General features: G+C 32.1%; 4 protein-coding genes across 5 annotated transcripts in view; 3 read left to right on the plus strand and 1 right to left on the minus strand.

Moving 5' to 3' along the window:
• LOC125065970 (alkyldihydroxyacetonephosphate synthase) overlaps positions 1-2,426 on the plus strand; it is a 30,607-nt gene extending 28,181 nt beyond the window's left edge. The window contains exons 10-11 of the mRNA XM_047673835.1: positions 352-473; positions 949-2,426. Of these exons, the coding sequence (XP_047529791.1) occupies positions 352-473; positions 949-1,130 (304 nt within the window). The 3' untranslated portion in view covers positions 1,131-2,426. The remainder of the gene's footprint in view (positions 1-351; positions 474-948) is intronic.
• Positions 2,427-3,122: 696 nt separating this feature from the next.
• Positions 3,123-5,049, plus strand: LOC125065976 (innexin inx2-like). Its single transcript, XM_047673843.1, has 4 exons — positions 3,123-3,607; positions 3,682-3,870; positions 4,051-4,190; positions 4,370-5,049. The coding sequence occupies exons 1-4, from the start codon at positions 3,358-3,360 to the stop codon at positions 4,898-4,900; spliced, it is 1,110 nt and encodes a 369-aa protein (XP_047529799.1). The 5' UTR covers positions 3,123-3,357; the 3' UTR covers positions 4,901-5,049.
• A 115-nt stretch (positions 5,050-5,164) lies between these two features.
• Positions 5,165-8,702, minus strand: LOC125065978 (protein BUD31 homolog). 2 transcript variants are annotated; one of them, XM_047673846.1, is made up of 3 exons: positions 8,365-8,702; positions 6,185-6,296; positions 5,165-5,762 (listed from the first exon to the last, which is right to left on the minus strand). In XM_047673846.1, exons 2-3 carry the CDS (start codon positions 6,276-6,278, stop codon positions 5,422-5,424), a joined length of 435 nt encoding a protein of 144 aa, XP_047529802.1. In that variant the 5' UTR covers positions 6,279-6,296; positions 8,365-8,702; the 3' UTR covers positions 5,165-5,421. The 2 variants fall into 2 exon arrangements, with proteins under 2 accessions (XP_047529802.1, XP_047529801.1); XM_047673845.1 differs by lacking the exon at positions 8,365-8,702 and adding an exon at positions 6,372-6,535.
• Positions 8,703-8,971: 269 nt separating this feature from the next.
• Positions 8,972-16,176, plus strand: part of LOC125065975 (unconventional myosin-XV) — a 79,119-nt gene continuing 71,914 nt past the window's right edge. The window contains exon 1 of the mRNA XM_047673842.1: positions 8,972-9,149. The gene's annotated coding sequence lies outside the window, so the exon portion shown is untranslated. The remainder of the gene's footprint in view (positions 9,150-16,176) is intronic.

Here is a 16,176-nt window from a genome sequence, read left to right on the forward strand (position 1 = left end):
TGCGCGCGCCGCCACATCACGCACTACCACATCTCCTGCCGCCTCACGCAGACGTGAGTACACACACGCGCCGCCACCACACACACACGCGCGCCGTCGCTGTGTCGCCGCACCAAGCGCGCCGTGCGCGAGCAGTGCGCGCGCCGCCACATCACGCACTACCACATCTCCTGCCGCCTCACGCAGACGTGAGTACACACACGCGCCGCCACCACAAACGCGCCGGCACTTCACACACGAAGGCTTATAATTCTCTCAGGCCAGTATATATGAGCAAAAGTGAATTTATTATTAACATAGTTGTTACTGCTTATTCTTTTAAAAACTTCAATACTATACAAAATATTTCAGTTACGACGCGGGCTGCTGCATATACTTCTACTTCGGGTTCAAGACCGTGGGCTTCGATGACCCAGTGCACGTGTACGAGCAGATAGAGCAAGTGGCGCGGGAGGAAATCATAGCGTCAGGGGGTGAGTCAAAGTCAAGTCAAAATCCTTATTTAATTATGCTCGCTCATTGATTGTCAAAGACGTACCACCGTTTGGAAAATAAATATCAAAGGAACCAGCGAAATAAAACGAAGCAGGTTTTTTAAATCTCAACCTCTCAATCAAATCTTAAAAATTAATAGAGCAATTATGTTGGAATTCACAGTCAACTTCAACTCATCAGCAAACCATACTATATCTACTACTTTAAATATGAGGCAAGTCTTTAGCAAGGCAAGTATACACATGAGGATAAGAATTGGACCAAAAATGGTTCCTTGAAATACCCCACTCTAATTGGAGTACCGGGTGATCTCTTGACATTGACATCAACCCTCTGATTCCGACTGCTTAGATATCAAATAAAAGATTGAAGACAGAGTCTCTGCTACATTTAATAATATATATAAGCAGGTAAATTAATAATAAAGTATTAATTACATAACTATATTTCCAGGTTCAATATCCCATCACCACGGCGTCGGCAAGCTGAGAAAGAAATGGTACACGAACACGGTCAGCGAGCCCGGCAGGCGATTGCTTTTGGCCGCCAAGGAAGCCCTGGATCCCGACAATATTTTCGCTTTAGGAAACATGGCCTTCGACCAGTACAGTCCAGCGGTTAAGAGCAAATTGTGAATAAGATTAAGGTTTTAAGTAAATTCTAAATTATAAGCAATATCTTTGCAAGGGATTGGTGGGTGGGGGCGGTCGGGCCTACAATTGGATTATGAACACCGAAGAGAACTACCGATTTAATGTAAAACTACGTTCCTGGTTCAAATCATATATTCCAGATAAGTTTACCTGAGATCGACTGTTTAGTTAGAAATATTTTCATTGAAGAAGACAACGAATGAATTAGTACAATAATAATAGATAATTTAAACTATGTGTCAAAGAGTAATATCATTTTCCTCTAAACGACTGCAGACTCTGCTGTCAGTGAAACCTTTTATGAATAAAATGAGGTTCAATTTACTACAACTTCTAAAGGGACGTTATCAATATTCTTCTGTTAATTGGTTTTAGGTGCATTTATATAAATACAATCTATCTAATGTTTAGTTTAGTTGCGGTTTAAATTTGTTATATTTTGTGATTACAGATTTTTTAGACATAATATAAAAGCTCTCTTTTTGGAAAATCATGAAAAAATATGCATTCCATTTCGTATAGGATGTAAAATTCTATGACAAACAACATACTATGTAACCACAAAATCGTTAATATTAAAGTGATATTAGAGTTATGCAATGCTGAAATAAATCCAAAACAGAGATAGCGATACGAAAGAACAGAGAGCGAAGATACTTAAAATGGAAGGATTTTATATGAAAAACATACACTCAAAAATTTGAAGACGTAATCAAATCATTTTTTATTTTTATATACCTCTCTGGAAAAATTTACTGTATGCACCTTTTGAATAATATATCAAAAAGTCATTAAGAGGTTTGTTTTCCGTACGAGTAACAATTACATTCTTCAGTTTGATACATATTTGCCACCATTTTGAAGTATTACAATGACACGCTATATCTGTTTTCAGATGTTTGTGTTTGTAGCTTGTTTACGTGTGTGTGCGAGTGTCTGGTTAAGTTGGTAGCTTAATATAATGTATATGTTCAGTCCATTATCTGTAAACAACAAAATGATCAGAGAATTGAGAAAAAATGTTGACGCGTAAACCATGCGATTTAGACCTCTTGAAATATAATATTGTCATAATATATCCCCACTCCGAACACTTCACTCAGTGGCAGTGGAAAATAAGTATAAGTAGGTATGAGAAATTTCTTGATAATAGACATAGCTAGTATTTAAAAAAACGTGTATGTGAACTAGTGTGTTAAACCTTCGGAAGCCTAAAAAGGAAGTGGGCTTAATATGTAAAGATTGGCTAAACGTTTTTTAAAAAATAAAATTGTGATATGAAAATTTAAATCTTTTTTTTTTATAAATGTACGGTACAAAAAGTGATTTTTTGCACTCGTAATTAACCTATTATTTATTGATTGATTATTATGGATTACGTTTTAGTTTGAGTTTCTTTTTTTACTATTTCTAATCCCCATTTCATGTTTAAGTAACATTATGCCTGTTTTATTTATTGCAAACAAGATTTTCATTTATAATTTGATCATAAAATGTTTAGAAGCCTGAAATGTTTGATTAAAAGAAAAATAAATAAATTCTTCTCATACATGAAGTTGCTATTTTATTTTTAAGGAGCAAATTCAACTTTTATAATATTTTTAATTTATAAAAAATACATATCGCTCGAACTCATATCAGAAAAATAAACGTCGATTTTATTTATTGACTACGACTCGGATCAATAGAAAAAGGTTTTATTGATCTGAGTCAATGATATTATACCTTCATGTAAAGAGAAGATCTGATGATAGTCTGAGCTTATCTGTCCAGAATAAATATTATCAAAAGGAAAAATAAAAATAAAGTATATTTTTCGATCATATAAAATTGTCTTTAAAAGCTAAAAATCTAATTGATAATAATAAAATATAACAATCTTTTCCTTTTTGTTTGCCTTTCATTTCCGGTTAAGGAATTAATAATATGAATATTCATCACAGGACTTAATATGTATATAGTTTCAGTATGGTTTTAGTTTTGATTATTTTCCTTAAATATAATTACAGATAAATAGGTACGGCTTTTCCCGCTCCAATTCCCATTCGTAATTGTTTTTCGTAAATTTTAATTGGAAATTACTGTAGTTTAATTCAATTATAGTTGAAATCGTGTGATGTGTTTCATATTGGCGGGTAGTTAAGAAAGTCTATTAATTAATTATTTTTGAAGCGATTGAATCGTTGTTTGCCCTATTCCAACTTCCAACATGATAGACCTTTTTATGCCGTTTCGCTCTTTTCTAAAATTTGAAAATGTTTGTACGGATAATAATATATTTCGAATGCATTACAAGTTGACTGTAATAGTACTATTGGTGTTCACATTACTGGTCACTTCGAAGCAATTTTTCGGTGAACCTATTCACTGCATGGGAGACAACAAAGACATTGATAAAGACGCTATCAACAGCTACTGCTGGATATACGGAACGTATACTCTGAAAAGTAAACTTGTTGGTAAGTTTGACAATGCTATTACCATGGTGTTTTTAAGCTATAGTTTATTTAAGCTATGTACATTTTATTTTAAGGTGTGGAAGGAAAAAATATGGCTTATTTAGGCGTCGGCCCAAGTAACATCATTGATGAGCCAATAAAACATACATATTACCAGTGGGTCTGCTTTGTGCTGTTAGGCCAAGCTGCTATGTTTTACGCTCCACGTTATCTCTGGAAGATGTGGGAAGGTGGTAGACTGAAGGCATTAGCATCTGATTTAGGTTTGTATAATATATATCTAATGTCTAATTCAGTGCATCCATGACATTGCTCATTCTTAAATGTTAATTGATTATATGACAGTAATAGCAAATGTGGATATAAATTTATAAGTTTTATTAGAGAAAATCTAATAAACCTCTATAATTTAAAATTGCAACATTCTCTTTGTAAAATTACAGCTAGTCCAATTGTTACCAAAGACTGGACAGAGTATAGACGTGGCGAACTTATTTCATATTTAAGTTACACCAATTTATACACGCACAATATGTATGCTTTGCGTTATGCATTCTGTGAGATACTTAATCTTCTTAATGTGGTAAGTCTTAATTTTATATAAAAATTTATATATATCTATAATTCATATAAAATCATAAACTGCCTCTTGACTCATAAGAAGTTCCTCTGTGTAAATAATAATGAAATTTAATTTTTTACTATTCATAATAAAGTAACATATTTTTATTTTTTTATATATACATGTGTTGATTTTAATAGGTTGGCCAAATATTTCTACTGGATTTGTTCTTGGGAGGAGCATTCAGAAACTATGGTGCAGCAGTTGCAGCATTTACACACATTCCTAAAGTTCCATCAAATTTTAAGGATTTCTCCTCCATTAACCCTATGGATCAATTTTTCCCAAAGCTTACAAAATGTTGGTTTAGAAGTTATGGACCATCAGGGACTTTGCAACTGAAAGATCGGCTTTGTGTGTTACCATTGAATATTGTTAATGAAAAAATTTTTGTTATTCTATGGTTCTGGCTCATATTTCTCACATTATTGTCTGCAGCTGCAGTTTTATTTCGCATTTTAGTTTTTACACTACCTGCTCTTCGTACTTCTATGATCATGGGCCAACTCAGATATGTAAAAAGGCGTGTTGTTGCAAAGATTGTAAAAAACTTTGGATTTGGTGATTGGTTTATTCTCTACTTGCTGGGCAAGAATATGAATCCTATTATATATAAAGACTTAATTTTAGAACTCTCTAAAGAAGTAGGAAACAAACCTGTTACAGTATAATTATAGTTTTTTTTTTTTTCAAAAATATATTTCTATAAGTTCTAATAAAAATATCAACAAAGTTACGATTAAAGAAGTATTTTGTTATCTTTATTTTATAAAAATTCTATCTTTTAAATTACAAATGTTCTACTTATGTAGATAATTATTTACCAGAATAAAGAATAATTATTAATAATTGGCTTCAGGGTATAAATTTGGTTAATTTAAGAATAGGCTAAAAACTCATTTTAAGTTTATTTTTCTAAAAATAAAGAATTTAAATATTAATATCTCTTTTATTGAATTTTGTTAAAATTTGTAGTTAATCTACAAATTATATTACACTGACAATACAAAATGAATCAATTTCACTTAAGAGTGACACTAATTTAGTGCCTAAACACTCGATTTGAAAAAAATCTTTAGGCACAACGCATTTTTCAGTTGTTCTGGATATCAATTTAAGACAAACCCTGTTTTATTTAGGTGTTTGAATAAAGATATTTTACTGCGAGATTTCTGTTGGAAACGACTGCTCTCTATCCCGAACAACCCCTGCAACCACAATGTACACATTCAACTATTCTGCCCTCTTCCAACTTGCTTTTGGGAACTCTACATATACAATTTGTAGCAAAATTTGTATCTCTTGTCTGAATACACCTTAGACAACACAAATTTTCATAACCAGTCTTTTTCCACTTTGCTATGAGGTTTGCATCAGCTATTTTCTCATTCAGGCAGTATTGATATAATTCTCTACTGATAGCTTTTCTTCTGTAAAATAGATCATAAATGTAGCGAGATTTCTGATGATGTATTTTGAATATTGGCCATAGAGACTCCTGTTTTCTTTTTCCTTCGTGTGGCTCTGTTTCAGCTAAAAATAACAATTTGTTTATTACAATAAATTTATACATAGTGTTTATAAAAATTTATATAGAACAAGTATCATGCCTATTGTGGAATAATGCTAATGAAAACAAATAGAATGGCATTAATTCTTTACTATTATATTGATTGTAAAAAAAGTAAACATTTTAAATTTATTATATTTATAAGTACAGATATATTTAATCTTTATTCAACATAGAAGCAATTAACTTTCTTATTCATGGCTAAAATTTTACTACCTACCTAGAAAATAAATATAACAAAACAAACTGATGCATGTTGATCTCATTTATGGTTATTTTTATTTATATTAAAATCTGCTTTATAAGAATTATAAAGTAATGTAATATTAGTACTTCTATGGTACCAAAGCTGAGAACAAGGATAAAAAGTTATAGGTTAAAATACCTTCGCGCATTTTTTGTTCCAATTCTTCTAGCGTTGGTTCAATCAATTCCCAACCATCGGGCGGCGGTTTTCGGCTTCGACGTACTTTAGGCATTGCTTCAAATTGTAATCACTTAAAAATAAAAACACAATAAAATGTTCGTTTATCATTTGTAATTTTATGCATAACTAAATAAACAATACATACCATAAAGTAGAAAAAAGTAAATTACTAGATGTTGTTATATTTAGAATATGAAATCTAAAAGTCTTATTATTTATAAGTTGAGAACTAGGTAGACTCAAATCCAAATTACTAAAAACTTTATAAGTTTGGTTTAGCTTTAATGCAAAATGACATTGACGTTACAAGAGTCAAGAATTGAAATTGATGGCAGCTCAAAAGATAACAGATAAAAAAATCCATTCTAGAGAATTCATTGTATATTTTTTTTAACAATCAATAAGTATGTAATTAAATGTTATAAATTAACAATTTTATATAACTATGTTATTTAACTCAGTATTATTCTTCTAGCTACGGTCAAGAATTGTTTGCACGAGTAGTAAGTAATAAGAATTCAAAGTGTTCTTAAATGTGGAATCAAGCATATAAATTAATTATAATATTATTTATGGATATATAATTATTAAAATTATTGAAAGAAAATGACTGATCGAATAGAGCCTGGAAATGGCTGTGACCAAATTATTGGTCACGGGAACTTTGCCAAAACCTTATGCTTCTAAATTACACGTTGAATTTTGATGTCGTTTTCATCGTTATTTAGACTTTTTCCTTCGAAGGCTATAAATGTAGTACATGTATATCTTCAATTATCTGATAATATATACTGTAATCAAGTAGTTAAAACATGCCTTTAGAGTGTTGATAATAGTAGCACTCTAGTATTGTTTAGAGTGCTACTATTATTAACACATTAATATGTACTGTAGATTACATATATACTCGTATGCTATATTGGGCTGATAAATAATAGATTCAGAACCGGCGACAAAGTAGTAGTAAGATATTTTAAGTAACAGAAAAACAAACATATTTATATATAAAAAAAATTAAACTTCTTAACTGTAGTACTTACTAAAATAAATAATATTTTAATTTTACGTGACCAACGGAATTTACTTTTTTTTTCCGTATAAAAAAATGACCATTTACACTTTTCTATTTGAACCAACAGTTTAAGAGTTATATTTATTTATATTTATACGAGCACAGGTCAGGTCAAGATACATTGATGATTATGTCTTCCCGACCGATCGATGCTCAGGAGATATTATAGTGCACAAGGGTCTCTGAGCTGTCCTTCACCTGAATAATTTCTCTAATTTGCCGTCGATCGGTTTACAAGAGTGAATGAATAGAATGTGCACTTGTATTTGCGTACACACCTGGAATTCGGTCAGGAGGTTATATCAACATCAGTATCCCAAACATCTCATATGCTTGGGGTCAGTGCAGTTTGTCTTACTACTCAACTGGAACCCACGAACGTACGCATACTCCGTTACAAAAGAAAGATCTCAATTTTTATATTGTAATTGATATAGTTTAGACGCCGTTTTTGCACACTTTATAATATATTTACGCAATTGAGGTGTCTTCTGAATATTTCATTGTGGAATACACAAATTTTCCAACTTGCCGTCTTCGCGTTTGGACTCCACTACCACTTATCATCAGGTGGAGTGGAGGTATATGCCAACCCGGATAGTATTAAAAAAAATTCTTCATGGTAGGCCTTTGTGCAAGCCCGGGTGGGTACCATCAGATATTCTACTGCCAAACAGCAGTACTCAGTATTGAGTTCTGTTTTGAAGGGTAAGTGAGTTGGTGTAACTACAGGCACAAGGGAGATAACATGTTAGTTCCCAGATTAGTGGCGCATTGGCAATATAAGGAATGGTTAATATTTCTTACAGCACCATTTTCTGTGAGCGGTGGTGACCACTTACCATCTGGTGGCCCATTTGCTCGTTCGCCAACCGATGTCATAAAAAAATATTAATTATTAAGTACCACTGTATAAGTGTGGATTTGAAGTTAGAACCCGTTGTGATATGACAACTTGCACTAGGGCATTTGGTTTATATAATACCTACCTTTGTAAATAATTAAGTATATACTTTGTAACTTATTTGTTGCAAGAAGCAATGGAATAAGAGTTATGTATCTTTACCATCAGTAGGTTCGGGGAAGTTATTTCATTAAAACACTGTTGCACTGATTGTCTCGAAAATGATATATTTTTTCCTCTGTACTATCATAGACACTTATGGCTCACTCAACTTTATAGTTTATACCGAAACCTAACGACAAAAACATTTTTTAACATAGAGACACATTTCTTATAACAAACTTAACGAACTTTAAAACTTCTGTAGCGAATTTAATTATAAAAAGCGTAAGTAAAAAGTTTCATTGCAAAGTTTCTATTTTATTTTATTTTCGTGTATCTACAAAAACGAAATGATTTGTGATTAACGCAACATATCTTTAGCATTATTTGTCAATAAATCAAACATTCACCAACAATCAAGACATTCCATAATTTTGACTCAATCGATTGGCGAATATTAAAGTATAGTTTTCAATGACCGTCATAACATTTTACCTGTGTAGTGTGTATGAATAACGGGTCTACCTACCTATACGGCATTCAACGTGTATTTCACGTCCTTTTCTAGCGAACGGATAATACAGGTAACAGAAAGAGAGAAGTACAGTAACTTTACCAGTGTTGGAATGCGGTGCGTTCGCGCAACCTCAACACAACCAGTCTTACATTCGCTCGCGACAGCGCTGTAGCCGCTACGCAGTACGCTTAGAATTACGAAAATATGTGTGAAAATTGCAGTTACAACAGTGTTTGTTGATAAGTGTTGCATTGTGACCATAGTGTTCAAACTTTGTGTTATGAAGTTTAGCTGACGGAGGTTGAAGGAAGTTCGGGTTTATTTACCTGTAAGTAACTTAGCGTACGTGTCGGTGACGTTGTGCTTTTTACTCCTGGAGTCCTTGTCTTATGACTAGTTTAAGACTACCACTAATTCTAGTTTAAACTGAATAAGGTGTATGTGGTTACGCATTTGAAACAGTTTGTTGCACCTTCATACGTGAGGTACTTTATCGCTCATAACATGATTGTAATTTTTGCGCGTGTTTTTTTTTAAATTAAAATTATTCATTTTCCTTGCGGTCCTTTCAGAAATTATTTTTTGTGTCGTTAGTTCTGTTTACTAAAAATAAATAAATGAAAGCCATTCACTGAGGTCGTTCATATGAATGACACTATAATCGATAGAAACTAGCAGTGTGCATTGACCCACATAATATGGTATATGAATTTAATTATTGAGTACCCACTGTATTGACAAATCGTCACTCTGAGAAATCTTATGAGGTATTAAATAATTACTATTTGTATATTCAAAGTTGATAGTGAATTTATTTAACTCTCAAAAACAGTCCGCTCTCTTTGCTCAAGGTCTGGTTATTATTATTTTTACATATTCAAAATATATAACACAAATATACACCCAAAAAAGAACGTTTAAGCTGAGTAAATATGATATGATATGATACAAGTTAAAATTTTCAGTGTGTTTTTCTGTGTGTATGTTCATAGTTCACGCATATCTCAGAAACTATGTACTGATGGGATATTCATTTAGCTTTAACTACTTACCTAATTTCCTATACACGAAGGCTTCCATAGAGTCGTGTAAATCAATCTACTTATACTAAAATAATGTATTGTTTTATGGTATTGGCCACGTCAAACAGTTAATAACGACAATATAAAAATAAAAAAAATAAAGCTGGCTGTCTAGTGACAGATCTCATACTAAAGTTACTTTATTAAAAGTTATATATATTTAATACAATAAAACACCAGAGTGGTTGAAATACCAGCTAGGATAAATCTATACATAAATATATTTTTTGGTTTCCAAAGTTACTTCCAAAACAATTTTACGAATCGTAAATGTTCAATTAACCTAATAAGTCACATACCTTTCTGTCAATCGGTAAAATACCTAAATTTACATACAAAAATAGCATGGCGTGTTATTTCCTTTTAAAGAAATCTGGTAACTTTAAAAAAACGTCAGTAAATATAAAAAAAGGTACCTATTTATAATATTGAAAATATTAGACTGATTTATTTAGTAATTGAAGCATCGTCTTCGATAATATTACGTTTGAGGATTAAAGAAAAAACATTAACTTATTTACGGATAAAATGATTTAGCGGGGGTGGTTAGTGAGACAATGCTGTCTTATTTTTTCTAATCTCAAATCAATGACGACAAAAAGAGAGGAATCAGCGTTTAACTGAACACCGCTAAACATCGCTTATAAATTCCTAAAATCAATGGATTATAAGACGTCAAAGAAACTTAAACCACAAATGATGAATCATCTTCCATTGTGACCTTTCCTGACAGTCAATACAAAGGTCACGGTTGGCTATTACTGCTAATCAATGAATGAGCGTTGGATGATATTAATGAGTTTTTGTTTGCAACTCGAAACTAAAAATTTATTAAATCATAAAAAAAATGTGTTTTTTATTCTAAACTGCTTGGTTGTATTTTTTGTAAAAGACCAGGCTGATTCAGTGCGAAAATAAGTTAAGATAAAACAACCTTAGATTTACATATTAACACCACAAACAATTCTCAATTAATTTAGCTTTAAAGTACAACTCTATTCCACTTCACCTCTAACATCGACATTAATAACATAATAATTTTACTTCAAAAGTTTCGAGAACAATTCCGTCGACACCTAAAAAAAACCTTTTTTCACGGATCCATAATGAATACTATTGATTCCAAGTCATGTCAACTCAAGGTTTAAGTATTTTAGTTATCCAGGCAACGACACGTAACAACGTAGTTTATGTTTGTAATTAATCTCGTGTCAGTGATGAAAAAACACCTCGTAAGGAAACCTGTACATCTCGGATAAAATTTTCCACATTTTATGTATCCAACAACACAAGCTGGGTTGGCTTTTGGAATAAGCTTCAAACCTTTATTTCATGTGGTATATATCTTTTATTGCTTTACCAAGTATTAGTATTTTACAAATGTTTAACACCATCTGTCATTTATAACAGAACTAGCTACAAATCTCGACTTACACGGCTAAATACAATGAGGGTTATACAAACTTTTTTTTTATGAAAAAATCTTATTTTTTTTCGGCTAAGAAAGTTGAGATTCTCGTTTATTCTGTATTATAGGTGTTTTATACATATAAACCGTCCTCTTGACCTCACTCTGTTTATTGATAAGGACCGCATTAAAATCTTTTGCGTAGTTTTAAAGACCTAAGCGTACAGTCGGCGGAAATGACTATGTAGAGAAGAGCTAATATTAATATATTAATTTATAGATAACAATCTTTAAAACGGAAGAAATAAATTCTCAAGGTAAATACATAAGAGCAACGGCTGTAACGTGATGAATTTGGTAGAAAGTCGCGATCGGGCCGATAATGGAAAAGTGTTCTAACGGATTTCTCCTATACTTGAACGTCGACACAACTCCTGCACGCATTTGTTATAAATTGCTCTTTGATAACACTTAACGTTGTGATTGGATAATGTTGATTTTAATATTAATCTAAGCCTGTAAGCCTATATTTTTTCTTTGTTGTAGAGTTTTATCCGTTGCAAAATATACATTCCTATAAAATCTATAGAAGAAGTAGGTAGAAAAAATTGGTTTATGATTGGTTGATTTTTTTTTCTTTATGGTAAAGCACTAAAGGTACGAGCATATGGGCCACTTGAAACGCCGTAAGAAATATTAAAACACCAATGCCACCAACTTTAGAAACTAAGATATTATGTCCATTGTTCCTGTAGTTACACTGGCTCACTCACCCTCTCATGCTTTTTTGCGGTAGGATATAATATGATGGTGAGTAGTATGGTAGTACCCCGGCGGGCTTGCACAAAACCCTACCAACAAGAAGGGAAACATACTAATGATGAAAGAAAAAAATAATGAATGTAAAAATGAAGCTAATGTGATAAATATTCATTAATCTCACACTTTGCACAGAACAACAATATGATGATAGATATCACACGCACAAAGTATTCTAGATTAAAACACATACAGTCCTTAAACTACATTAACTAAGCAAGAGCATGTATTGCACTTACTGTACATGACTAAACTACAGACACCAACTAGGCGATGCACTTATCGTCCTTTCTACCACTATCAACACCTTGTTTGGCTATGTTCCGGTCTAAAGGGCTAAGTTATTGCAGGCACATAGTCTCCCCATCATAAAAAGATGCACACGGGATATATATACTAGTTGCCAATGGATGAAAGCAAAATATTTTTTTAGAGTTCAGTCCTTTATGAAAATTGATCAATCTATACCAGTCCTGAATCAAGGACAATATCCACATCGATTCCAACACATTTTATTACTGTTACAATTAATAAAAATAAATGTTGTTTTATTAAATAAAGTAATTTAAAAATAAAGGTCACGGCCTATCAAATCTGCTTTAGATATGGATTGAGCGAAGTCATTACTATTTTGCTTGCATCACCACAGATTAAATAATAAATAGTTCTGCATCACGTCGATGGTGCGTTAACTCCTCAATGATGTCATTATTATGCTTTGTTGCAATCAAGACGTGAATCGCTTTTAATGTATGCGGATTTTTGAATAAATTATTGTGTCAATTATACAATTAAATATTCCTAAATTTATTATATGAATACATTTTATTGAGTACTTGTTAAAATAATGTGTGAAGGTATTGAAATCATTAATTGATAAATTGTCCATAGACACCTTGATGTTCTTGAATCTTAATAAAATACTTTTTACCTTAATTTGGTATCAAAAATACCTGTTAATATGTATACATATGTAGTTTATATTCTTGGACAACAATTTAACGGTTAATTATAAGTGTTGCTAGGGAATATATGTATTTTTTATGCTTGCAAGCGAATACACTTCTTATGAAGTATCTGACCTTTAAACAGTTATTGACGGTTATTATCAATTAAATAACTCATACATGAGTATACACGTAACATACAATTATAATACATACTCGTTGCGAAGTACTTTTTTATTAATTTATCAATAAAAATGAATGTATTTACAATGTTTATTTCCCACAAAGAAAGGCTATCAAAAAACACGAACATTACTAACACTTGAACCCATTACCTTCTGTTTAGTCTGTATTCATGAGTTCTTTATACTTTTTTAAATACTGCACGTTAAATTGTGGCAAATAAATACAAATAAATACATAAAAATAGATTCCCACTTTCCTACACGTATTGGTCCTAATACAGCAAATAAAAGTAGGTCTTCACACGTCGGAAGTGACCGTTATTGTGTACGTACAGCTAGCATAAAAAAACACTAAACAAAAAAAATACTAAACAATAATATTTATAAGTTCGAATAATAAGGTTTTGTTCGGTATATTCAAAATATAATACATAAGTATCGCTCAGTTATAGGATAATATATACATAAATAATGTAACTTTTATACTAACGGTACTCTTGTTTATATTCGTTGTATTTTCGATTGGTAGTCAGCCAGCAGACACTTTCTTGTACAAGTAACTTGAATACTAATGCATTACCGCTGTTCCTAAATTGTAACCCAGGCCCAGGAACTACCAGACTTCCTTCGCATTCTTGCATACAATTGACAGACTTACACGATAGCACAAATTCATCATTTATTTATAAGTAAATATATAATATTACTAATTATACAATAAAATTAATTAAGTTTAGCAGGCGTGATATTAAGTATTCTAATCTTCCATTTTTTTATCTTTGCCCTCAAACTGTATGGAAATACCCTCAACGATTTAATTGTACTCTGAAAACATTCACGCTTGTCCTGTGAGTAGTCTGAAGCGGGTAAAACGTCTCCGAAACGATATGACACAAAACTTCAGAAGATGCAGCGATATTACATATTCTGCTAAAACTTTGGTTATCTGTCGTTGTAAGCCAAGCGTGACGTGAGTTAAAAGGTTCGGTAAATATGTTTTCTATTTTATTATTTTACCTTAAGTGTAAAGTACAATTAGAGATTTTAATTGTTCTGCCCGTGTAAATATACGTGTTAGGAGAAACGATATTAGTTTTTAAAGGCTTGTGAAACCATGCAATGAAATTTGGGACAATAAACAGCTTTTCCCTTTAACATGTAAGCCGCACCTACAATCGTCACATGCAGACGAAATGTCAAACGAAAGCCGGCTTTCTCGCGCCATTGAGACGGCCCAGATGCGCTGGCTCTGGGCGTGGGCCACATTGTAATGACTGCTGATGGTAGACCGTACTATGTGACACATAACATTTCATTTCGCATTCAACTATTTTATCTTCATACTGAAAGTTTAGTTACTAAGATAGGTCAGTAGTTAAAGTCATCATAACAAAATTCAAATTCACTTCTGATATTAGGTATGCAAATTTTCATAAGATCTGATTATTATGATTTTCACCATTCCCAAGCTCAATCACAGAGAACAACAATAAAAATGTATCTCGATTTCGATTCGTAATAATCATCAATCAAACACTTGTAACAAATAGTAGATTCTACTGTTCGAATATTTGCGTACTGTGATCGTATAAATAAAACTACAAAATAACTTTTTATTTTAATTTTGTCACAATAATAAAGTAGTGTAATAAAACGAGCAAAAAGGATTCTAGCCGGACGCAACGAATATCGGAAAGTAGGGGGTTTTAATTAGATGCTATGTTTACCACTTTGTATAGTTTATTGTTACTGATAGAAGTCGTAATGAATTATATACAGCTTTGAGAACTCATTCACACGTCACGGTGGGTGACCGCTGGGCAGGCAGTGGTACGAAACAGGTGACCGCAAGAGCGGTCAAGGTGGTCAGACTGCTTTCGTAATCTCTTTTACATACATTCGTATTTGTGACTTGATATTGTTGGTTGTAAAATTATTAGAAATGCATCATAAGTACGCGATCAACACAGACATAATGATACAAGATCTTCTATGTACATCTATGGCTAAATCTTCAATTTAAATGAATTTTATATTATAAATAATCACTACTGACATATTTACTTTTATTATTTAACAATAAAAAAGATATATCCGTTGAATATCAAGTATTAGTAGATTTTTTCCACCAACGACAATGTTTCCGTTGCGTGTGAATTGTTAACGAGCCATTTCTTGGCTGGATTTGTAAAATGTGAATGTAAACGCGATACACGCCTCTATTAGGTTATTGTCTTCACTCCCTAGAGTGAAATGATCAAATAGTTTAGGAATATTCTCAATGATTAACTTTTTAAAAATATTTCAACTACATGAACTAGCGGAATTCGAGGCTTCAGCCACTTGGAATTCAGTTTCTGATGAAAATACTTCAAAGAATTGTCCTTAAAAGAGAAAAAAATGTTCATGTTAAGGAACCAAAGAGTTCAAACTTGCTTCATACGATATTTTATCAAAATCGATTTTGTTGTTTAGCGGTGAAAGTGTAACAAACAGACAAATACAGTTACATTCGCATTTATAATATCAGTATAGATATTTGAAGAGATTAGAAAGAGGCCGGTGAATAAAGTAAGTGTCCGGGGACTAAGTGTTCCACTGAGGAGTAGGTTACGGATGGCGACATGTTGCATATTTTCATCTAACACGTCCATGTTTTCCTTAAATATAAGTGACTTCTTATCTTCAAGCGGGATTTTATTTTTTTATTTTCTGTCATCTCTTACAACCTTTAACATTACCTTTCTCAAAACATAAAAAAATATAATGCATCATAAAATTCAGACTGATAAAAGTATTACTTCCAAGTGGACCAAGGTCCACTTTCGCAAAAAGGGCTTATATTTTTGAATCGAAATTGCTGTTTAAAGAAATGTGAAACTTGACACAAAACAGGTTGTATTTCGAATAACAT

Source organism: Vanessa atalanta, chromosome 8 (genome assembly GCF_905147765.1).
Source record: "Vanessa atalanta chromosome 8, ilVanAtal1.2, whole genome shotgun sequence".
NCBI classification, from domain to species: domain Eukaryota; kingdom Metazoa; phylum Arthropoda; class Insecta; order Lepidoptera; family Nymphalidae; genus Vanessa; species Vanessa atalanta.

Coding starts and splice junctions, on each gene's coding strand:
- LOC125065976 (XM_047673843.1), top strand. CDS start 3,358: ATGATAGACCTTTTTATGCCGTTTCGCTCTTTTCTAAAATTTGAAAAT. Junction 3,608..3,681: donor TCTGAAAAGTAAACTTGTTG/GTAAGTTTGACA, acceptor TTTTATTTTAAG/GTGTGGAAGGAAAAAATATG. Junction 3,871..4,050: donor GGCATTAGCATCTGATTTAG/GTTTGTATAATA, acceptor GTAAAATTACAG/CTAGTCCAATTGTTACCAAA.
- LOC125065978 (XM_047673846.1), bottom strand. CDS start 6,278: ATGCCTAAAGTACGTCGAAGCCGAAAACCGCCGCCCGATGGTTGGGAA. Junction 5,763..6,184: donor GGAACAAAAAATGCGCGAAG/GTATTTTAACCT, acceptor TGTTATTTTTAG/CTGAAACAGAGCCACACGAA.